Consider the following 22,330-nt stretch of genomic DNA (forward strand, 5'->3'; position numbering starts at 1 on the left):
GAGTGGAGAAACGCAGTTGCTGAGCTTATAATGTCTTGAAGTAACGATTAAGTAACTAAACCGAACACTTAAATGGATGAAAATCTCTAGACATCTTTAGATATACAAGAACGTACATTGTATATACATGTATCGATTTATGGTAATATTTTTCTTTGCCTATACATTATAATTAAATATCTTTACAGGTATATTCACATACATGCTTAAGAAACTTGGAATTAAATCCGGTTTTTCCCAGGTTTTGCCAAGAGACAGTTCATAAGGCACAGAAAATAAATATACACACTTCCACATACAAGTATAATATATGAAACTTATAAAAATGATGCAACATGGAGTAAATCAGCACTTACTTATATAAATATAGCACCAAACAAGCTACATTTGTAATTAGATCGTGGTTTCACAAATATACATAATTGCACGTCTTAAACATAATTGTTTGATCATTAAAAATTATGAGACCGATCTGCCTAAGATCACCGGATGCGGAGAAAACCAGTTTGCTGCAAAATCTTCCAGCTTTAGGTCAATGAACCGACCTTACTCTTATCCTAAAGGGCAGAGGTCGATATACTAAGACGAATTCGCCCGGATTGTCGGTGTGTTCACCTGGTGCTAATTCTAAATAACACTTTTGAATGATATTTGTGAAGTAAAGGAATATTTCCAAGCGTGCTAAATTCTCACCAGGACACGTTCTTCGTCCTAGTCCAAAACTCACAAGTTGATCAACTTTACTCTGATCCAACTTCCCTGTTTCGTCTAGAAATCGCTTAGGGTTGAAGCATTTAGGTTCAGACCAAATTTCTGGATCGAAATTAATGGACTGATAATTAACCATTACGACTGTTCCTTCTGCTATGTCGTAACCCATAAAATTGATATCCCTTGTTGTTTTATGAGGTACACCGAGAGCGGCAACATTCCCGACTCTCAGAGATTCAAGAATTGTAGCTTCCGTAAGTGGCAAATTATCTTTGTCTTTCACGGTTGGAGATCGATCACCGACCACGTTTTCAATTTCTGCTCTGATTTCAGCTTGAATGCCCCTATATTTAGCCACAAAGTAAACAATCCAGCACATTGTTGCTGTTGTTGTATCAAATCCAGCTCCGGTAAAATCAGCCAACACAATGTGTATGTCACGATCTTCTAAACCCACTTCTGCTTTTAAGTCATCACTGTACTGGCGTGTTGCGGCAATCACCCCATCAGCACAGTCTCGAATGTTTTCAGCATCAAATGTTTCTTCGTGCTCCCTAATTTTTTTCATTCGGATTTCGTCCGAAGTTTCAATAATTTTATAAAATGAAGCAATGTCCTTGCGAAGGAAAAATCTAAGCCAGGGCAGGACGTCAACGGCATTCCCAGCCTTGAAGAAGTGATTAAAGTCATCCACGTTTTTAATTAAATATGCAAAATCAGCGTCATCTTTGATGCTTAAACCTCGCCCATAGCAAACTTGATAAATAATATTTGCGACACTTAAACGTAAAATCTCCATCGGATTAAAGTCGTTGTTACCATTGCTGAAAAAATCTTCCACCAAATTGTTTGTTTCGCCAAGCACCAAATCGTCGATTGGATTTGAGCCTCGAACAGCAGTGAACATTCGCAAGACATTATTTGCTATTTTCCTTTGCAAAACATACCTAGGACAAAAGTCTCCAGAAACAATTGATCTGTGGTCTCCGATCTTCTGAAAGGATAAGAAATCCGGGCGACCAGAAAATTCGTCCCCTTTCGACGTAAGTGCTCGCTTGATGGCACTGCCACTCAAAACCACTGTTTTCCACTTACCCATTTGAATACTATAGATATTGCCATAAGTTTTGTACCAATTCATCAATGGTACGAGTGGGTTATCTCCTAAGAAAGGAAGATGTCCAAGTAAAGGGAGACCCCATGGTCCAGGAGGGGGCCTTCTTCGCCTCCATTCGAATACGAGTTTAAAAATTAGGAACACAACAGAAAATGTCAGCACTAAAGATACGAACTCTGTCATTTTCTCTCCTCGCATTGATAACTTGTGAAAATATTGACCACTAACTCAAAACGGTATAATGGTAAAATCCAAACACTGGGTCAATTCGTCATGGCCTTGCTTATACAACCTGCGAGGAAAATAGTTACATAAATCTCTCATGTTGAATCCAAGGTAAACACCCAAGAATCAGATAATGTCTGTGCTTTTCGGATGTCTGTAGACTTTTCCACCATATATCATTATCGAAATTAAACGCGGGTATTTTAAAAACTTTTATCTATAACCCGAAACAGACGGTGAGAACGGATATACACCCTCACTAGAATTTCATTCTCTTCTATACGTGAAATCTAGATTTTTCACAAATTATATACGCAATAATGTTTTAGCTTTTGTCCACTCAGCGCGTGAACTTCCTTTTTAACCCACTCCTATTTTATGACCGTTTGTCCGCCCCTAGACCATGTTTTCTTTTTTCTATGTTTTGCATGAATCTTGATTTTTCGCCAATTCAAGTCTTAAATATTTCAATACCAGTAATTTGTGGGGAATGTAAAAGTTATCCGAATTCCAACGTATTCAGGTTGGGCAATAAATTAAGAGGTAAAACATCCGTAAATTGAACAAGCACGTCGGTTTTTTTTTTGTACCGATAGAGGACGTCCCTGGTACAAATGTAATCGCAGTTGAACTTAGTCTTTAACAGTATGTAATTAAATCTAAGCATATTATTTTCACACAATATATTATTTTATAAGGATATACATCTATTGAACGCAATGACCTGGTTAATACCCGGATATGTTTGTGGGTTGTAGTTGTGGTTACGTCATTAATTGTATGTTGTAGTATAGTTATGAATGAAAATTAAAAAAAAAAATTTTAATTATAATTACTAATTCAACGGATTGACTCACGGATTTCCTAAAAGTAGAATGGGTAATGCACTCTCCCTTCTTTTTTCTTTTTTTTTTTAAATATTTTATTCATTGTTGCATCATCTCAGTTTTTTGTACATTGAGCCATATGCCTTGAATGATAACTTACAAATTGATTATTAAATGTCAGTTAACGTGGAGGGTCACAGTTTGTCTTATGAAAAGTGAATCTATTTGCACAGATGTTGAGACAATAAGCTTAATTAATCGTATATGCGAGTTGTCTTATATCACACCCGTCATACTGTCAAGCGAAAGAAAATGATCGTGAAGAGATCGATGATATAAGAGTCGAGTACTACAGCTTGATTGTGAATGGAGCACGGATCGTGAACCACTAATTAGAAGTTTTTTCAGTTCATTTTTATTTTATTACTTTTTCAACGACTACAGCAAAACTGAAACTTTTACAAACAAAGCAAGAGTATCTGTCAAAATGATCACCATTTACAAATGATATAAAATCATGTTTCATTTATTTTGATAAACAGCTTGCCATGATCAGAAAATGCAAAAGGCAACACTTCGCCCTCTACATTTTATCATGGAAGTGAACACATTATATTAAAATTTCTCCGAATTTCCTCAATTTTGCAGGCAATTAAAGATTACTTTGACAATTTACTTCTTATAGATGAATAACATTTAAGATGTTGTGTCTTATGTCATTTTTTGTTTTTATTTTAATGAACTGTATGAAATTTACCGAATTATACCTAAAATGATCGTGAAGGAGGCCGTTTAGAAATTTTTAAAATAGTGAACCATTTACTAGTACTTGATTAAAAGATACATTGGCTACTGTTTAATTTAGTTACAACATATTTCATTGTCGAGGTAGTACAAAAATCCGAATAAGAGCATCGAAAACTTTAACGTTCACGGATGAAATGATGAAATTTAACGCGACAGTTACGTTACGTAATGTAACGTCATGGCAACTTCAGTACCAGGGAACCGGGATATGGATGGAGGGGCATGGGGCATGAAATGGAAAAAGCTGCCACTATTTCAGAGTAATTATTTAGTCTTTTATTCCTACAAGAATTCCAATGAATATCTGCTCACGTCAACAGTTAGTTCAAGTCAAAAATATGAAATACTAAATTCGTGAATAGGTATACCATTGCAGGTTACTTGCTAACTCTGACTGATACCAAGTTCCGTTGAAATTCAATAACAATTTGTTTTTGAGTGTTACTATGTAAACCAGACAAAAACTGGGATGAACTTCTCATTCTACTACAACCAATCTTGTATATATAAATAAGAATCTTATAGTTTATATTGCAAGTTCGAGTATGTTATATTTAATCCGTATATATTTATTCTAAACCAATCATTTTACTAACAGCTAGCCATAAGAAGCTATAGACCATCGTGATCCTTCCGTTTTCAGGAGAGAAAAGCTCGCAAACGATATTTCAAAATGTTTGAAAAATTGAGGGCAGGGAGGGTTTCAAACGTCAATCTAGTTAAAATTAACCATCTCGCCTGTGCTGTTTCTTTTATTTTTCGCAACATATTCCAGGAGCATACGAGGGAGCTTTTTTAAGAGTGGTTTTTGTGTGTATTCTTAGATCTCTATTGCAACGAATTAGATGGACTACTTTCATGACAGCGTGTGTACCACATGTAATTTAATAAAAAATACGAATGCCATACGTAAAGAACGTGCACCAAATCATCTCTTAAGATCATATGTAGACATGGTTTATATAAGCTCTAAGCAATAAACTTGATATTGGCACGGTGGAAGAGTTACTTGAATTGAATTTTAATGAAGGGATAAAATTGACGAACCATGTTACTTTACATCAGTGTTGACGATATTTGAAATTTCTAAAAGGCTCACGATGATTTGCAACATTTATTGCGACTATATTTGACTTTAAAGGTCTTTGAAATGTACTTTCAATGATACATGTACAGTACACTTGTGCTTTGGGAAATGATTTTACCCTCTTCTTGTATCTTTTCATAAACTCTAGGCTATACTTACTGACTGTAAATACCTCTTGTTAATTTCGTGAAAAATTTTGGCAATTAAATGAGCAAATGATAGTGTGGAGTTACCCTTTTCTGGAACCAGTCTTGAACCCTTTTTCTTTTCAACATTTCTGGATCTTACTCTGTACATACGATATATTCTGCCACCGGATCTTCTCCAAATCTCAATTAAAGAAAAAGTTGACGCGACTAAATCGATCGCTTTTATATGGGTTGAAAGATTCACAGGCGCTTGTGGCACATATGGTTCTGAACACCCATTTTTTTCTGTTTGATTCATTATCTGATTAAGAATAGAATTTTTGCCAGTTTCTAACCCCGTTTATTGCAAATAACAAAAATTAATGGCATGCATAAGATACAACTAAAAAATCGACTGATGTTATTTCTCATCCATGTCCCAAGTGCAGTGCTGAGGAATGACGGTACCAGTACTAGTGAATACTGGAATGTCCAGTGGCGGATCCGGAGTTTTAGGTAAGGGAGACCCCCCAAAAAAATTCTTGACAGGATTAACGGTGAGGACTTTGCAAGGGGGTGGGGGCATGCCCTGCAAATCTTGCATTCTGAGGGTATCAGCTTGAACAATTTTTCAACAATTTTTAAAAATTGCAATTTTCCCTGGATCCGCCATTGATGTTAAACAAATTTATTAAAAACATTCTAAAAAGGGGATTAACAGGTAGAATTTTCCCTCCAAAACTTAGCTCGGACTATTCATCCATGATGTATGAAATGGTATTTTTTTAAATTTCCTTTTAAGATTCTCGATCCATGAGTTCGGCCATTACCCGCTATTAATAGGGTGTTGCATCATAACAGTCAGCAAAGTAACTCTTTCCATAATTATCTTTTTAAATAGTCTTTTGTTAAAATGAAACGACCGTGCTGTTAACGCCACGTTGTCGATACAAACATGCGATTAGCTGTTTTCTTAAAATAACATTTTATTTTCCCATGTGGTGTTGTCCATATTATCCAATCACATTCGCGTATTTTTCACACCCACTTGACTCACGTCGATAATTAGATTGATAATTGTGTTTTTTAATAGGAAAACCATTGTAGCATATATTCTTGATCTTCCTTGGAAAATCTCGCTCAAGAGTTTACTCATGTTGTCAAATCTTCGGTTCAGCAGCCAGTAGAAAGATCGCCGCAGTTCATTGCCCTCTATGTTGTTTACGTATTCTATTTCTGGATCATATTTTTCTAAGGTGAAAAAAAAACATAACAACATAGATTCAGTTTGGTTGTAGATTTCCATTGTATTTATGCCGAATTGTTGATGTTTGTTTACACCGCACTTGGGTATGACACCAATTCTTCTAGATGGAAATAGATTTAGCTGGCTTAATGTAAACAGATTTGGGTTCAATGAATATAAAAATTATCAAACGAATATAAAAATCTACAAAAACGAAAAAATGTGTGCGGAATGGGGCAGGGGTCAAGTATTTGCATTTTGCAATTTCTTTCTACCGACAAGAAAAAAAATATAAGCGTAAAAATACAACTATTTTCTTGGTTTGAATGTTGCATGTTTCTGTGACTATTTCTTTATCAATATTAGTATCATCATTATTACTATTGGCTATCAAATACATTGAATAAAAATGATGTTTGCAGGGGAAATCTTGCGTGGACCCTCATTGCAACTAATTGGACTGTATTAAGTTATTAGTTCAATCTGGTGGTATATTTATATAATTCGTGTTGATTTTTTATGGCGGACATAAGAAATATAATATAGGCCATCTTTTTCTATACTTTATTATCGAGTTTCAATTCCAATATTTATACCTTCCAACATTATAATTTTATACTTCTTGAAAGCATCACTATGACAACCGTTCATTTATCCGCCATTCTTTATTCATCCGATTGATTTTTTCTGTTTTTGCTTTCATAAATTTAACAGCTAAGTAACTAGCACTTTCTGGATGATGCAAGAATCAGCTGATTGATTTTTGGAGGCGTTGTCCCTAACAGCCAATCAAATTGTCGTATTTCATACACACCTCCGACGTAAAAACATAGCCTTCACCCTTTGATCCTGTTATAACAAGAATACAGCCCATTACCTCATTGATTAGTATAAAAAGACTTTGTTTCGCCAGAATAGCATATCGTTCTTACGACTATCAAATAGTGTGTTCCGGTTCAGCGTCAAATGAACAAGCGGCTTGGCATTTTTAATAGAAATAACAAAACTCAAGTATTCTTGATACGTAAAAATGGGATCTATCAACGCTCAGTCCAAGAAAGCTCTGATTGACTCAAAACTCATAAAGTAAGTGTAGATTTTAGTTTTCTTATTATTTTTTTCCCTTAAAATAAATGAATTCTTTTTTTTTTATTAGTAGTATCATTTTGGTCTTATTTATTTTTTCTTTCTTAATTTATAATTTAAAATTAAGACCAGATAACTGTTAAAATTTATGATTGTTTTGTTAAGTATAGACTATCTCTAGTTCTATAACATAAAATCACACATTTTATGTTTATCTTTCATGTTTTCACCGGATAAGTGAAAATGCGAGTATTCAGGCAAAAAATGAAAATATCCGATTACAAAAACATAAAAACTTAACATAAAAATGCTAACGCGTGGTTTTATGTTATAAAACTATAGTAGGCTATCTATAAAATACTTTGAGTTGCTGAAACGATTCATGTATACTCGGCGTCACATAAATAACATACTGTTAAAATTTGAATAAAAATATTTTCTACGACTTTATTGACACCAACCGTCGTTTAAATTGTCTTAAATGACTTGCTCATTCGTTTAGCCAAACAGCTTCTCAAAAACAAGTCGCTGATTAGCTTAAATCATGCGTAACAAATCCTTACGGGAAAATCCCATACTAATATCCGCCATGTTGGTTTTTACGGGACGATTTGTTTACAAACGAAGTGCGTAAGTTCCCGTCGAACTCCGGTGACAATCGTCTGCTTGATCAACTTCTCGGTATTATACGTTGTTCGCGTAAAATAAATCCGAGATATCCGAAATAACGCCGAATTGCATTCTGGGTTCTTCGGTTTTTGGACAAACCATTTAAACGTAAACAACATCTCCTAGCAACCCGATCACTGTAAACATGGCCGACTTTTTACAATGTAAATATTGCCACCTAGAATTAAAATCTGACCGGAATTTAACGATTCAATGTTTAGGGAGAAGCCGTTTGGCTAAACGAATGAGCAAGTCATTTAAGACAATTTAAACGACGGTAGGTGTCAATAAAGTCGTAGAAAATATTTTTATTCAAATTTTAACAGTATGTTATTTATGTGACGCCGACTATAGTACAAATATTTGAAAACAAACAGCGATACCCAAATTCTTTTTTACAAATGGAACATAATCAGACAAGCACAGATTGTCGTTTTACGGTGATTAATGTAAAAATCCTTGGGTCAAATTTAGTCGTAAAAGGGAAAATTCAGTCCGGTTTAATTGTCGGTTAATTTTTTTTTTCGAAGGAAATTGGATGGTTTTGTTGATTTTTATTTGGATTTCAATAGTTCAAATCATCAGTAAGTTACTGAAATGTGAGGGTGAAAAATGTTAAAAGTAAAATTTTGTTTTTCAACTGAATTCCTAATCTATTTCGTAATAAATTTATATACATGTGTTAATGGCAATAAATTATTCAGTCTTACTTTCATTCAAATCCTTCAATCGTCTGAATATAGCTGAAATATTGCTGCTCGGACGTTAAACCCCAACAATCAATCAATCAAATTTACCGTATAAGTTTTCAACCGCTAGTCGGCGCAATGTAGATGATGCAACAGGTAAACAAAAATCAGCTGATAGGATGACGGAGGTGTTGTCTTTATTAGCCAATTAAAATGCATGGCCTTGACACGCCTATTAAAAGTAGTGCGCAAATTTACTTCGCAATATGTAGTTTTCAGCCAAATTGACAGTCTAGTTAGCGGAAGCTATCTTCGCTATATTTTATTATCCTAACAAACTACGGAAAGTTTGCTTGTTTCATAGCATAAGCAAAAGTTGTTCACTCCGCGTTCATGTGTGATTCGACATGATGTATTCTTCCGCACTTAGTCAAATGGAATACAGCTGACGAAAGGACAGTGGTAGAATCAAATCAAAATGTTTCGCTTAAACAGATTAATTAGGTATTTTGTTTTTGTGCATTAACTTTCATTTATCTTAATAATTTAACTCGCTTATAATTGAAGGTGTGACATTATGTATGTGGACCGAATATCACGCTTAAATTTTTGTTGCGATGGGTAATTTTCCATTACCGGTCACCGGCAATTTTTGCGAACTGGATTTTTTCCACTTGAAGTAAACCAGTGAGTCCTGAACACAAGTTTTGTTTTATTAGTTCACAGCAGAACATTCGTTTATTGAACTTTCTGATGATGAGCTTTAATTTCCTCGATTCCGATGTGTTTTGAATCAGCTGATATCTTAGCAAGAGGAACGGTGCTACCGATACTTTTCATACTGTTTCATTTATCCTAGAGGGGAATATTTCTCCTAGCTCTTTCGTCATTATTTATGCTTTTTTGTGTTTAGTTTAGAATTGTTTTTGTTTGTTTTTTGTTGTTGTTGTTGTTTTTTTTTTTTTTTTGCTTTACATTTGAATACAATGCAGACGGTTTTGAGCAGGGACCTTGGTTTCCTGCTCTTTAGATCTATATACATGTATTGGTAGACAATCATACTGTGAAAGGAAATACCGGTGTTTCCTGGTTCGAAGAAAGTATGATAACTGTTCATGATACAAAAAAGAGACTAACAAATTCTGAAAGGAAACTGAGCACCAGGCTTTCATTGTGTGTGTGTGTGGGGTGGGGGGTGGTCCTTTCACATAGACCTAAATAGTCCTACACTGCTTAGCAATACAACCTGTTATTCATTGGTAAACTTTAGTGGTGGATCCAGGGAAAGGATCTCATGGGTTGGACTCCTAAACCCTTGTTTAAAAAATCATAATTTTTGTAAATTTTGTGAGGAATTACAGTAGGGTAAAAATCGAATTGGTCCTAAAGTACTTTAAGGCCTAGCTTTAGCTAGCTTGTTATGTTGTAATATTCGACTTGCAATATTTGCTAAATAATCTTAACTAGAAAATTCCTTCAGCCTGAAGGAACTCCATGTACAAAATGTAGGAAATATTCTTCCAGTCTTGAATATACATTTGTAAGTACATGTATATCCCCCTTTAAAAATGCTGTCATAAAACATTAGAAATGCTAATTCTTCTGATTAATTAAAGATAACTTAACTATGCCATTTTAAGAGACATACATGTACATAAAATGTACCTGTATATTCAGACATGCATTTATAATCAGTTTATTTGTTTTAACAATGGACTCAGACCTTCTTGAACTGATTTTTAGCTACATGTACGTTTTATGTGTATTTTTTTTTCTACAGTGACCAGTTTTAAAAAGGTGGAGGGTTGTGGTTATGCCAAAGAACTTTTACCCTGCCACATTTTTGCTCCTGTCCAAAGTCAGGAATTGTTTCGTTTTCTCTTTCAGTTTACTTCAATGTTGCTGGAGTATATATATCTCTGTCCTGGTGAGCCAGTGAGGGTGTAGTTGTTCTTAGAAATTTATATTAAATCCTGGTGATAGGTCATAATAATCTACGTGTATCTGGGGATACAGAATTTGAAATTTGGGTTATTCTGTCAAGGAACCTAAATTGTAGTCTGTACTGACTTGTTTTATCTAAGTGTTGCACTTTCCCTATTAGGAACATTATGTAGGTAATTTCAGGCAACAAATCTCTGAACTTTGATAGTAGACCCCAAATTACCCTCTCCATGAACTACATGTACCTGGATTGTACTACACTGTTAACTTTACAGGAAAACTTAAGTCATTTCTGATAAGATACGTGACCTTATATACATGGTGATAAAATGAATATGTTACCAAGACATTGAAAATAATGGCTTTGTTCAGGGACAGGTCAACTATGTTCTGCTGAATAAGCTATAATATAATCTAAAGTACAAAGTTTTACTTGCATTTATATACATTTTAGGATCATTAGAAATTAAAATTGAATTAACAAAATGTTTAGGTCCACTTTACTCATGAAATGAAGCGCACCGAAAAACAATTTATTGCATTGTTCAATTGAAGCTTGGAATTGAAATAGTAAATGAAATTTCACAGCTGGAAGTCTCTCTGACAGTTTATATTCTGTACAAAGTTATGTCAGAAAATGTTTGCTTTCAATCTCATCTAAATAAACTATCGTTTCTGTAGTGATAATCCCAAGTTGCTGTCATTATTTGTGACAGTTGATTTCACATGAAGTTTAAGGAGTACATCTACATTGTTGAAGTCTAAATATGATCTAAGACATGAATAATTATTGAATATGAAAAGTAAAAGATTTGATATGTGGCAGATGCATTTCGTGGCCATTTACGTCAATAAAGCTTCCTTTTTATTATTCTATAAATATTTCTACTTCGTATCTGATTTTAAATTTCCCTTCCCTTGTTGTAACATGTAAAAATTACACTACTGATCAATTGATCAATATTGGAGGTGGCAACTTGATAAACAAAATTTTTTAACATATCATTAATGTCGTATGAAGGTTGTTGGGTTTTTAGATGAAATAGTAGTATCCACATTAACAATGCAAAAAAGTGACATGAATAATTATATACATGTACAAAATAGAAAAGTCCATCCAAGCAGTACTGTATCATTCTTTTTAAAGTATGTGACATGACTACACTTTAACCTGTGTAAATCAGTTTTTAACTGTATTAAAAGCCCAGGTATAAAAACACTACTTTGATTCAACAGCTTTATTAATATAGACCTTTGCAAATCATTGGACTTAATAAAATCCACCTACCCATTTGTTGTTGGCTTTGGTTATAGCATATCTTGTAACTAATATTGAGTACAGTAGTAGGTGAAGGACTGACATGGAACACTGAGCATGGTTTAAGTCCAGTTTAATTTAATAGTTTGTGTTTTCCTTCCAGGTATATATTTAGAAAATTGTCCTGATTCAAATTCTGATTAGTCACTTCATCTTGGGAAGTGATACTATTGAGCTGAGACCTGAATTATAATAGTGTGTTTGTTCTTGACTGACATTTTGAATTGTCTGTAAGTCTGTAGGACAATTATTGTACAAAAATGTATTGAGAACTATTCATGCTATTTGAAATCATTGTCAGTTTGATAAATATTTAATTCCCTTTCAAAGAAATAAAACATATTTTGGGTAAGAACCTATTTTTTCTTGATACATGTACAGGTAAGAAGAAAATGGGCAAAAAAAATTAATTTAGGCCTTAAGAGGTTCTAAGGTCAATAGAATACCAAAATTACTGGACTTACACTTAGTTCATGAATAACAGATGACTAAGACTTCATTTTATTCCTTTCAGTACATCTTGTAAGCTCCTTAAAGATGCAATTAAACCAGTATGTGTGTCAAAACAGAAAGGTGTTGCAGCTTCTGCCCATAACATTCTATATGGCAAGTGGAACAAACTACCCAACAAAGTCCGTAGCTATGTAGAAGAAAACATCAAATTGTGTAATCCGTCCACTGTCCATATCTGTGATGGCTCAGAGAAGGAAAATGATCTGCTGTTGTACATCTTGCAGCGTGATGGCATGATTAAACCACTAAACAAGTTAGAAAATTGGTAAGATTTGTTCTCTAGTTTTAATTCTGAGCAAAAGCTTTATACATGAAGTTACACTGTAGATGCAATGTTAAGTTTTTGTTATGTATCAGCTGTTATTATTTCACTTGCATATATATAACATGTTTGGTTGATTTAGATTAAACTGCTGTTAGAGATTTCTTCAAGTTTTATATTTTAAGCTGGTTACTGAAATTTTGATGGCTTAATTAAGTTTGTTTTGGTCTCATTTCAGCAGTCTTACTTTTTAATATCATTATAGTTGGTTGGCCAGAACAGACCCAGGGGATGTTGCTCGTGTGGAAAGCAAGACATTCATATCCACTGAAAATGAAAGAGACACTGTTCCTATACCAAAAGATGGTGTCAAAGGTCAGCTTGGAAACTGGATTGACCCTGAAGACTTGGATACAGAGCTTAACATGAGATTCCCTGGCTGTATGAATGGTAGGTAAACCTAGATGTCTTTATTTTGCTATAATTTTGCTTTTGTCACTTGCTAAGCACAACTACAATGTACCAAACATATTGCTCTTTGATAATTCATATGAAATCTAGAGACGTTTGACCCATCCAAAAACTCCAGGTGAAACCCAAATGTTTTCCACACGTATGCATACTGCAATTCACGGTTCCGTTATGCCGTACTATTATGCAATTCTTAATTGTATGAAGAAAACATCAAATTCAAAATGTCTAAACTATGCAGAATATTGACTCAGCAAAAATGTGAAATATAAGTGACCTTCAAAAGTCATCTATTCACAGCAATGTTGAAGTACAAAATGTACATAAATGGTAGAGGTCATATATCCCCCAATGTAGTCCTATTATTCATTTACATTTATTATATAATTATATAATTTCAAGTCCTTTGCACTCAACATATGTCATTGAACCCAACGTGCATGATATAATGGACATAAAATTTGTCTTAATCTGATTATATGTTGATAAATTTAACAGGTGCATTTTAGGTTATCAGTAAAAATGTTGCTCATTGTATGTGTACACAAGTTCAAAAATAGATCAACCACATTGTCCCTTAGAACATTCTGTTCCTTTTCCTGAAAAAAAAAGAATGGAAATTTTAGATATGCAGTTAAATTGAAGGGTTTTGAGCAATTGAATTAGACTACTAATTGTACACCTCAGAGAAACAGTAAGGTATTCAAAATCATGATTCATGAATATGTAAATGAGTATGAATAATTAATTACATTATTGTGTATTGATCTACATACTCACATCTGTTAATTGTGTATTGGTTAATAAGAAAACTGCTTATTGAACTGAGATAAATTGATGAGTTCAGTTTTGAATAATTTATAAGGATTGTCATCTCGATATATCCCATATATATAATTTGTTTGAGCCTAAATACTTCTAAAACTTTAGCTTTAGTTTGAATCCAGTATCAAATTGGCTAATAAACAATTTCTCTGAAGTACAGAAAAAAATTCAATGATGTAATTGTTTTAAAAAAAATAACTAAAATCTAAAGTTTGAGATCTGAAAGTGTAGTCTAGGATGTTCATGTCCCTTAGTCAAGTCACATTCATGATTTGGGCTCAAGTCTTAAGATAAACCACTTGTTAATAATAATTGTTCATTCAGATAAAAGATAAATAATTTAATTAGGATATTTTTAGTAACCAATTCATTACTTATTGAACTTCAATTATTTTCCAGGTAGAACTATGTATGTCATACCATTCAGTATGGGCCCGGTGGGTTCACCTCTCTCCAAGATTGGCATCGAGTTGACAGACTCCCCCTATGTTGTGGCCAGTATGAGAGTAATGACAAGAATGGGAGGCAACGTTCTTGATGCTCTCGGTGATGGTGATTTCATCAAGTGTCTCCATTCTGTTGGTAGACCTCTTCCACTGAAAGGTAAAAATAATACCATTATCTCCCCTTGTTTGTAAACACTTTAATATAGTGTTAATTGTTTTCTGAAGAGAAAATGCAGTTTCTATGATTTGGTGGTAAAAAGTCAGCTGTTCAAAAAAAATCACATTTAACATTACATGGAATATCTTTCTTCTCTGAAATTGCCATAGAAAAGTTCGAGTTTTAAAATTTAAAACTTTTTCTGCAATTTTTTCCTCCTAAATTAATTTTTCTCTTTTTCTTATATTGTACACTGACCAGATTTCAAAGTGAATTAGAGATATATTAGAGATTGTCATTAGATAACTAATAATCAGTCAATAATCCTATTAAATTGGATATAGATACTTGAATGTACCAGCTGTTGCTATCAGCAAAATTTATTATACATCCTGGTAATCTTTACCTTAAAATGACATACTACAAAGTGGTATTGATTGATTTCATATATGAATTAGGATTTACAATCCTTCTACTCAAGAAGCTTAAAATACTTGATGAAAGATATAACATGTACTTCAAATTGTCAAAAAAAAACTAACTGCCAAAAAAGGTGTAAGGGGAATAACTCTAATTGCTTTTTCTGTCTTTTCAGAACCTCTTCACAACAACTGGCCATGCAACCCAAAAGATACTATCATCTCTCATATACCTGCTAGAAATGAAATCTGTTCTTATGGTAGTGGGTATGGTGGAAACTCATTGCTAGGCAAGAAATGTTTTGCTTTGAGAATTGGCTCCATTTTGGCTAAAAGGGAGGGATGGTTTGCCGAACACATGTTGATCCTTGGTTTGGAGAACCCTCAGGGCAGGAAAAGGTACATTGCTGCTGCATTCCCAAGTGCTTGTGGAAAAACGAACCTTGCCATGATGAACCCTAGTCTTCAAGGTTACAAGGTCACCTGTGTTGGCGATGATATTGCTTGGATGAAGTTTGACAAGAATGGTCAGCTCAGAGCCATCAATCCAGAGGCTGGATTTTTTGGAGTTGCACCAGGTATGCAATGTTGAATAGAATACTGTATGGCTAAATAATTATTTAAAACAAACAAGCACAGATTACTTTTTAATTCTATTCAACTTGGATTGTGTATTTTTAATTTTAATGATTTTTTTTCATATAAAACAGATTTGGAGATTTATTTGTTGTTTATTCCTGAGCATGTTTTTCATTTTTAATCACAATAATGGGCTGTACAGTATTTGTATTAGATTTTAAAAAAAAAAAAAAAAATTGTGGAGATAAGTTTTGTTGACTAGAATATAGAAAACAACAAAGACAAGTTATATGTGTGCGATATGCCTGGGGTGCAAATTTATAGTATTTTACTATTTCTTAGGAACTTCAATGAAAACCAATCCAAATGCCATGTTGACCATCAAGAAGAATACAATATTTACCAATGTTGCCGAAACAGCTGATGGAGATGTATACTGGGAGGGATTGGAGAAAGAAACCGACAGCAATGCAACAATTACATCATGGTTAAATATGAAGGACTGGACAAAAGATAGTGGTAAACCAGCAGCCCATCCAAACTCCAGATTCTGTACCCCAGCTAGTCAGTGTCCCATAATGGATCCAGAATGGGAAAGTCCAGAGGGTGTTCCAATAGACGCCATCATCTTTGGAGGCCGCAGACCTGCTGGAGTTCCCTTGGTCTATGAGGCATTTAATTGGCAGCATGGTGTGTTTCTCGGTGCTTCTATGAGATCAGAAGCCACTGCAGCTGCAGAACACAAAGGTAGATAACTCTATGAAAATAGGAGATGTGGTATATTTGCCAAGGAGATAGTCATCCACTTAATGCCAAGCAACAAACAAACTTCTACAACTTCTATTTAATTTCTTAATAAGGAAACTTCTATAGTTCAATATGAACAAATAGAGAGGGAGAATTTTCGAAAGTTATAGAAAATATAAGTATAAATGGAAACAAGCATGAAGTGGGCTTCATTTTATGATAATATGTAAACTTAAAGTTTTCTGCTTAATTTTAAAAAAGGAGTTACAAGATGTACTTATCTTTATATTTCTTTGTTCACTTTTAATGCATTGGTCTATTGTGAAAAATACTGATTCTTAGAGTTATTTTTTATATCTTTTCAGGGAAGGTTTTGATGAATGATCCATTTGCCATGCGACCTTTCTTTGGCTACAACTTTGGTCACTACTTACAACACTGGCTCAGTTTCCAAAACAAAACTGGACTCAAATTACCAAAAATCTATCATGTCAACTGGTTCAGGAAAAATGCTCAGGGCAATTTCATCTGGCCAGGATTTGGCGAGAATGCCAGAGTTCTTGACTGGGTTTTCCGTCGTTTAGATGGAGAAGACTGCGCTCAGAAGTCAGCTGTTGGTATGATCCCTTCACCTGGTGCCATTAACATGGAAGGATTGAAAGAAGAGGTTGACATGGAAGAGTTGTTCAGTTTACCTAAAGACTTGTGGCAGCAGGAAACACTGGACATTAAGAAATATTTTGAAGAGCAAGTTAACCAAGACTTGCCCCCTGCCATCATGGAAGAGTTGACGAATCTAGAGAAAAGAGTGGATTCCATGCTCTGAACTTAATCTCAGGGTTCACATGTACTTTAATGTGTTGTATTTGTTTTATTTCTTTAGTTTTGTTGATCTATGTTTGCACTGACATGATGTTTAATTTCCAAGTGAAACAGATTTTCATGGTATTTTGTCATCAGTATTAAGATAAAGTATAATTTGCAAAGTCTTTTAATATATATATATATAAAACTGTATTATGCAAGTTATTGACAGAAAATCATGAAAATAAACCTTGAACAGCCATTTTGTTGAGTGAAGAATGATATTTCTAAAGCAGAGATAGTTTTATTTTACCTTTTTAAATTTATTTTTGTAAATTTGTTAAATTTCCTGATAACATCTTATTTTTTAAACAGCTGATAATTTGAGTCTTATCTATATGTTTTGAATCTCCTGTATTTTTAAGAAGCTTTTTTTTTTTATCTGCAATTTGTGTTCGTTCATTTATCATACATTGGGAAGAAAATAAGAAAATTTGTTATTATTCATGTAAGGGAGTTTTTAAAAATTCATCTTCACCAATTCATGTTTGATTTTGTCTTATATTATTTATTTTCAATTGATTTTATTAATTTAAGGATTTTTGTATGTGATTTTCACATTACTCTTAGCCGTGTAATTAATTGAATTAATGTATTCATGTAATTAATTTTATTAATGTATTCATGTAAACAAGAGAAATGATAATCAATATCTGTGATAAGTTCATGCGTTATTCAGTGATTGTGTCTTTTTTTTAGTTGTTTGTGTTATGTTCTGTCTGGTTTATGTTTTGTGTTATGGATTGCAAAAATGTGGGAATTTGATATGAAAACTAATTTTTTGAATTTTAACGGCATTAAACTCCATGCTTGGATGCTATATGAGGTCAGATGTAAATTTTACTGCCAATATTTTTTTTATTAACGTGTATAAAATTGTGCATTGATGTGCAATAATAAGAGAGGACAACATTCCAAGTGATCTCAGTGGATTTTGTAAAAGCAATTATTTTTTTTTTGTAAAACTTTGTTTTTCTATTCTGATATTATATGATACCTAATGCATATTCAATTCTATCCATTTGGCAGCTTGTCACTGAACATAGCACATAGACATTCATAGTCCTGTTGTATAATAAAAATTGCAATTGTTAGGCAAATTACTCTATGAAATATTTTCTATTTTTGTGCATTTTACAGTTTTTAGTACTTCCCAATTTATTACAGGAGCCATCAAGAATATTTTAAGCAGTTATAGTGGTGTCTTTTTGTTTCATTCTATTTACAAACATGATTTATTTTGCCAACATTTGGCTGGAAACTTGTGCATACATTGATCATAGGGATATTTCATTTCATTGTTATTTTAGAACCACAATGTAAGCAGCATTTTTGTTATGCATTTTAAATTTGTATTACAGTTGTATGTTTTTTTAGGGGAAAGATATGAAAACTAGGTGGGAATATGAAATAAAGGAGAAAAATGTAAAAAAAAAATATATATATATTAAAAAAATCCAATAAATATAAATGAATACTGTCTTATTTTATACTGTTCATATCTGGATTCAAGGGGGACTGGGTCCCTCTCTCCCTTTGGTTGAAAATTTGTGAATGTACTTTCATTATTGGGTACCAATTTTCATGGTTTAGGGAAAAATACAAATTGGTAGATTTAAGAAAATCGTGGGGAAATTTTGTTTGGAATCAATTTTCATGGGTTACCACATCTATGAAAACCAGGAAAATTGATACTCTACAAACAATAATACTTTTAACAGTTTATAGAAATCCACAGGAGTTCCACCCCCTTTTTTCCCCACTTGCAGAATTCGGATTTTCCATGAAAATCCCATTCTGAAAGTGGGAAAAAAAGGGAGTAGCACTCATGTGGATTTATATATACATAGTATCGGTAGCGCTATATATATTACATGTATTTGATAAGTTTATCTAAAATCTTACATTTAAAAAATACAAAACCATAAAAATATGGTTTATATCAGATTAATTCTTTCAATGGAAAAATAGTCACAAATTAACAAAAAGTAATAACAAGGATAATACATGATTCTGGCATACTTGGTATCAAATTATAGGCTGATTCTACACAGTGAAGGAGTTCTTAGCTAGGATACACTAAGAGGTTACACAGTGGATATATAGATGTAGATGTTACATTTCAACAAAAATAGACAATCAGTCTCTGTTATTGTAGAAAGAACAGCTGGTAATATTCCAGTATTTCTAAGAGCTATTATTTACCTTACCAGAACACTTTGTCCATGCTGCCAGCTCATTCTTTCTTAGTTTTAAATGTGTCCTTTTAGTCTGTCTGTTGTCTGCATGCTCTCAGACTTCCTAAATTTGAACATAAGTTAGATTACTTTTTGATGCTCTGTGGAACAAGCACGAATTCAATTCAGGTTAGGGGAAGGGAAGGGTCATAAAAATATTAAGAAAATTATTGGGGTATAAATTGTGCAAAATCAAGATTCCATGCACACAACCCCTACCGCCATTTTTATGGGCATGTAAACCCTTCCCTTGGATCTGCGCCTGAATATTTTATCAATTAAATAACCGGCCCTTGTAAACTAAATATATGCATGATCCATTCGAAAATGTGTATTCTTCAGACTGGTTTGTCGTCAATTACTGATCATCTCATTTAATTTACGTTTGCCAACCGAATTGTAATGGAAAAATTAAAGAAATTTACCAATATATATTTGTGATACTTGTTATACTCAGTGTAGCGAATCCTGGAGTTCCGCGGAAGAATGATTTTAGCATTATTTTTTTAAGGACTAACACATTCATTAAGTCATGAATCACAAAAACAAAAATTAATAACTAATTATATACATCCATACAAGTCAATTTGATTAAAGCTAGGTCTAAATCGATACATTAATAGAACAAAGGATGAAAAAAAAATTAAAAAAAAAAAAGCATTCATTGTGGGATATGATAAGATCTAACTTAGTGGCGGGGGTGGGACCGCCCCTATTTTCGTTGATTTCGAAGAAGACAAGCTAAGGTAAAATGAGCAAATAATAGCATAGAACTTTTTTTCTGGAGGCTCCTGTCCAAAATGTCTGGAATCACAACTGCATGGTATTCATATTTCTTAGTTTCGATGTACCTGTAACTATTTAACATATGTTATAACTTGGATTTAACAAAATAAGTCTGTCGCTACTCCTACAACGTGAGAGATTGTAATTCTGTTACCAAGTCAGAAAATAGCTTGCCAGACAACCTCTAGCATTGGTGGAGCAGTCTGTTGCCAACATATTCATTTATACATAATATTTTAGGGTTACATTTTTATTACAAGCCTATACCAAAAGCTGAAAAATGATGTACTTTAAATGGTAAGAAGAGAAATCAAAAGAAAGTAAAAGAATATGTCTGTTAGGGATCAGGTTTCCCTCAAAGTTCACGTGTTATAACATCCGATCACATTTATTTTCTAATTCTTTCCAAAAATTCCATACAATTGTTCACCACTTAATGCAGACCTCTTTCTGTACTGTTACGAAGCCAGAATAAATAAAGGCTCTTCATTACAACATTTGGTAGAAAGAGTAATCAAGGGAACCAAGGTTATAGCGGTAATCAAAAGAATGTAATCCAGGGACAAAGACCAGACATAGAAAACAGACATTCACAACAAAGAACATAAAGTAACTAAAATCATACATACAAAGTACAAAAGTAAATGAGCAACTCGGACTAAAAACTGGGAGCATGGACCAGGTGCACCGGTAGGGTAAGCGTCCTCTGAAAAATTTAATAACATCTCCAGTATTTTGACGATATTTTGGCTCTAGACAACGATGACTTCAATATCTATAATATACTAAAGATATATATCTCCTGTAGAACTGTCTTTGAATAAAGCAAATATTGATATTGTAATCTTAATATTTATATCGATGATGGTAAACTTAATACCATAATTTACGATAAAAGCAAGAATAAAATGGACGAATTTTCATCCCCTATTATCAACTATCCGTTTTTAGATGGTGACACGTCACATGCATGGTGTTTACATATGACAATTGATTAATTTGTTCGTATTTGTAACAATGTTACAGATTTTAACGAAAGGGATCTTTCACTAAATTTCACTATGTGGCAAACCATAAAATCCCCTTTAAAATGTTAAGGCTTTATGTTGCTCAGATGACACTTTTTTCATAGTTACAAGTAAAGTTTGTTTAGACATGAAAACGGAATTTGGAGCAACATACACATGGACACGCTTTAATTTTCTTGCTAAGGAGTTGAGGATTCCTTTTGTTGTACATGTACAGTGTCCAGTTTAGTGTGAGCAGGGATATAATATACACGAAATAACAATTACCGACCCATATCTTTAATAAGCGTCGTTAGGAAAGTCATGGAACAATGTGTCTTTAAACATTTATACAACTGTCTTCGGTCAAATGAAATAATAACAATTTATATATAAAAACTGGATGGCCGAAATAATATGTTCGGCGAGAAAATCACAAATTAACACCAATGTACAAGATTTTGAACAATATGACACCGCCTTATCTTCAAACTCTGATTCCTAACAGAGTAAACCAAATCCATAACTACCCAACTCGTAATTCTGACCTAATCCAATCAGTTTATTTTGTTTGTTTGTTTTGTTTGTTGGGGTTTAACGTCCGAGCAGCAATATTTCAGCTATATTCAGACGATGAACATGAAATGGATGACAAAATGAACAAGAAATGATGATGAAATGAAAAGGGGATGGGACACAGGGACAAAGGGGTCGACAAATTTTGATTGCCACTGGAAATAGGGAGAGGTGGGTAGGGTCGGGCAATTTAGCCTCCTGTGGCGGAGCCCTATGGTTCCTACTCCGGGAGAATACCACAGTAGGGTTCTTTAACGTGCGAGGAACGTGGCATCTTTCCCAACACGGTGCACCACTATGGTTTGCGGTCAGGTTTTCCGTATTATAGCCTGACAACCCCAGTAGGTAACACGCCAGGAGTACCCCATTCCACCACCTGGGGCACACATCCCAGTTGCTCTGTGGACAGAGCGCCCTAGCACCCGGCTAGGGTTCTGAGCACTATTTAGTCGCCTTTTACGACAAGCTTAGCGCTGCTGCAGGCCTATTCTTTTAACACCCGCACCTGCACGGGGCCCAATCAGTTTATTGTAGAACATACCAATATTCTAATGATTTTCTACCTTCCACTATTCTATTATGGAACA

General features: G+C 33.8%; 2 protein-coding genes across 4 annotated transcripts; one reads left to right on the plus strand and one right to left on the minus strand.

The window, feature by feature from the left end:
• Window positions 1–289: 289 nt before the first annotated feature.
• Window positions 290–2,567, minus strand: LOC148617924 (cytochrome P450 1A1-like). The gene has a single exon (XM_088585598.1). The coding sequence runs from the start codon at window positions 2,024–2,026 to the stop codon at window positions 533–535; it is 1,494 nt and encodes a 497-aa protein (XP_088441724.1). The 5' UTR covers window positions 2,027–2,567; the 3' UTR covers window positions 290–532.
• Window positions 2,568–3,889: 1,322 nt separating this feature from the next.
• On the plus strand, window positions 3,890–18,617 carry LOC148617925 (phosphoenolpyruvate carboxykinase, cytosolic [GTP]-like). Of its 3 annotated transcripts, none has more exons than XM_088585601.1 (7): window positions 3,890–3,947; window positions 12,369–12,632; window positions 12,895–13,079; window positions 14,325–14,528; window positions 15,124–15,525; window positions 15,869–16,273; window positions 16,639–18,617. In XM_088585601.1, the coding sequence occupies exons 1-7, from the start codon at window positions 3,910–3,912 to the stop codon at window positions 17,097–17,099; spliced, it is 1,959 nt and encodes a 652-aa protein (XP_088441727.1). In that variant the 5' UTR covers window positions 3,890–3,909; the 3' UTR covers window positions 17,100–18,617. The 3 variants fall into 3 exon arrangements, with proteins under 3 accessions (XP_088441727.1, XP_088441725.1, XP_088441728.1); XM_088585599.1 differs by lacking the exon at window positions 3,890–3,947 and adding an exon at window positions 7,070–7,234; XM_088585602.1 differs by lacking the exon at window positions 3,890–3,947 and adding an exon at window positions 8,811–9,096.
• Window positions 18,618–22,330: the final 3,713 nt, after the last annotated feature.

This window comes from Perna viridis, chromosome 5, assembly GCF_037379345.1.
Source record: "Perna viridis isolate PV_CMFRI_1.1 ecotype Kerala chromosome 5, ASM3737934v1, whole genome shotgun sequence".
NCBI classification, from domain to species: domain Eukaryota; kingdom Metazoa; phylum Mollusca; class Bivalvia; order Mytilida; family Mytilidae; genus Perna; species Perna viridis.

Bases quoted from the DNA above. Each gene is read 5' to 3' on its own strand.
- LOC148617924 (XM_088585598.1), bottom strand. From the start codon at position 2,026: ATGCGAGGAGAGAAAATGACAGAGTTCGTATCTTTAGTGCTGACATTT.
- LOC148617925 (XM_088585599.1), top strand. From the start codon at position 7,179: ATGGGATCTATCAACGCTCAGTCCAAGAAAGCTCTGATTGACTCAAAA. The intron at 12,633-12,894 runs GTAAGATTTGTT...ATATCATTATAG, and splicing joins CTAAACAAGTTAGAAAATTG to TTGGTTGGCCAGAACAGACC. The intron at 15,526-15,868 runs GTATGCAATGTT...ACTATTTCTTAG, and splicing joins ATTTTTTGGAGTTGCACCAG to GAACTTCAATGAAAACCAAT.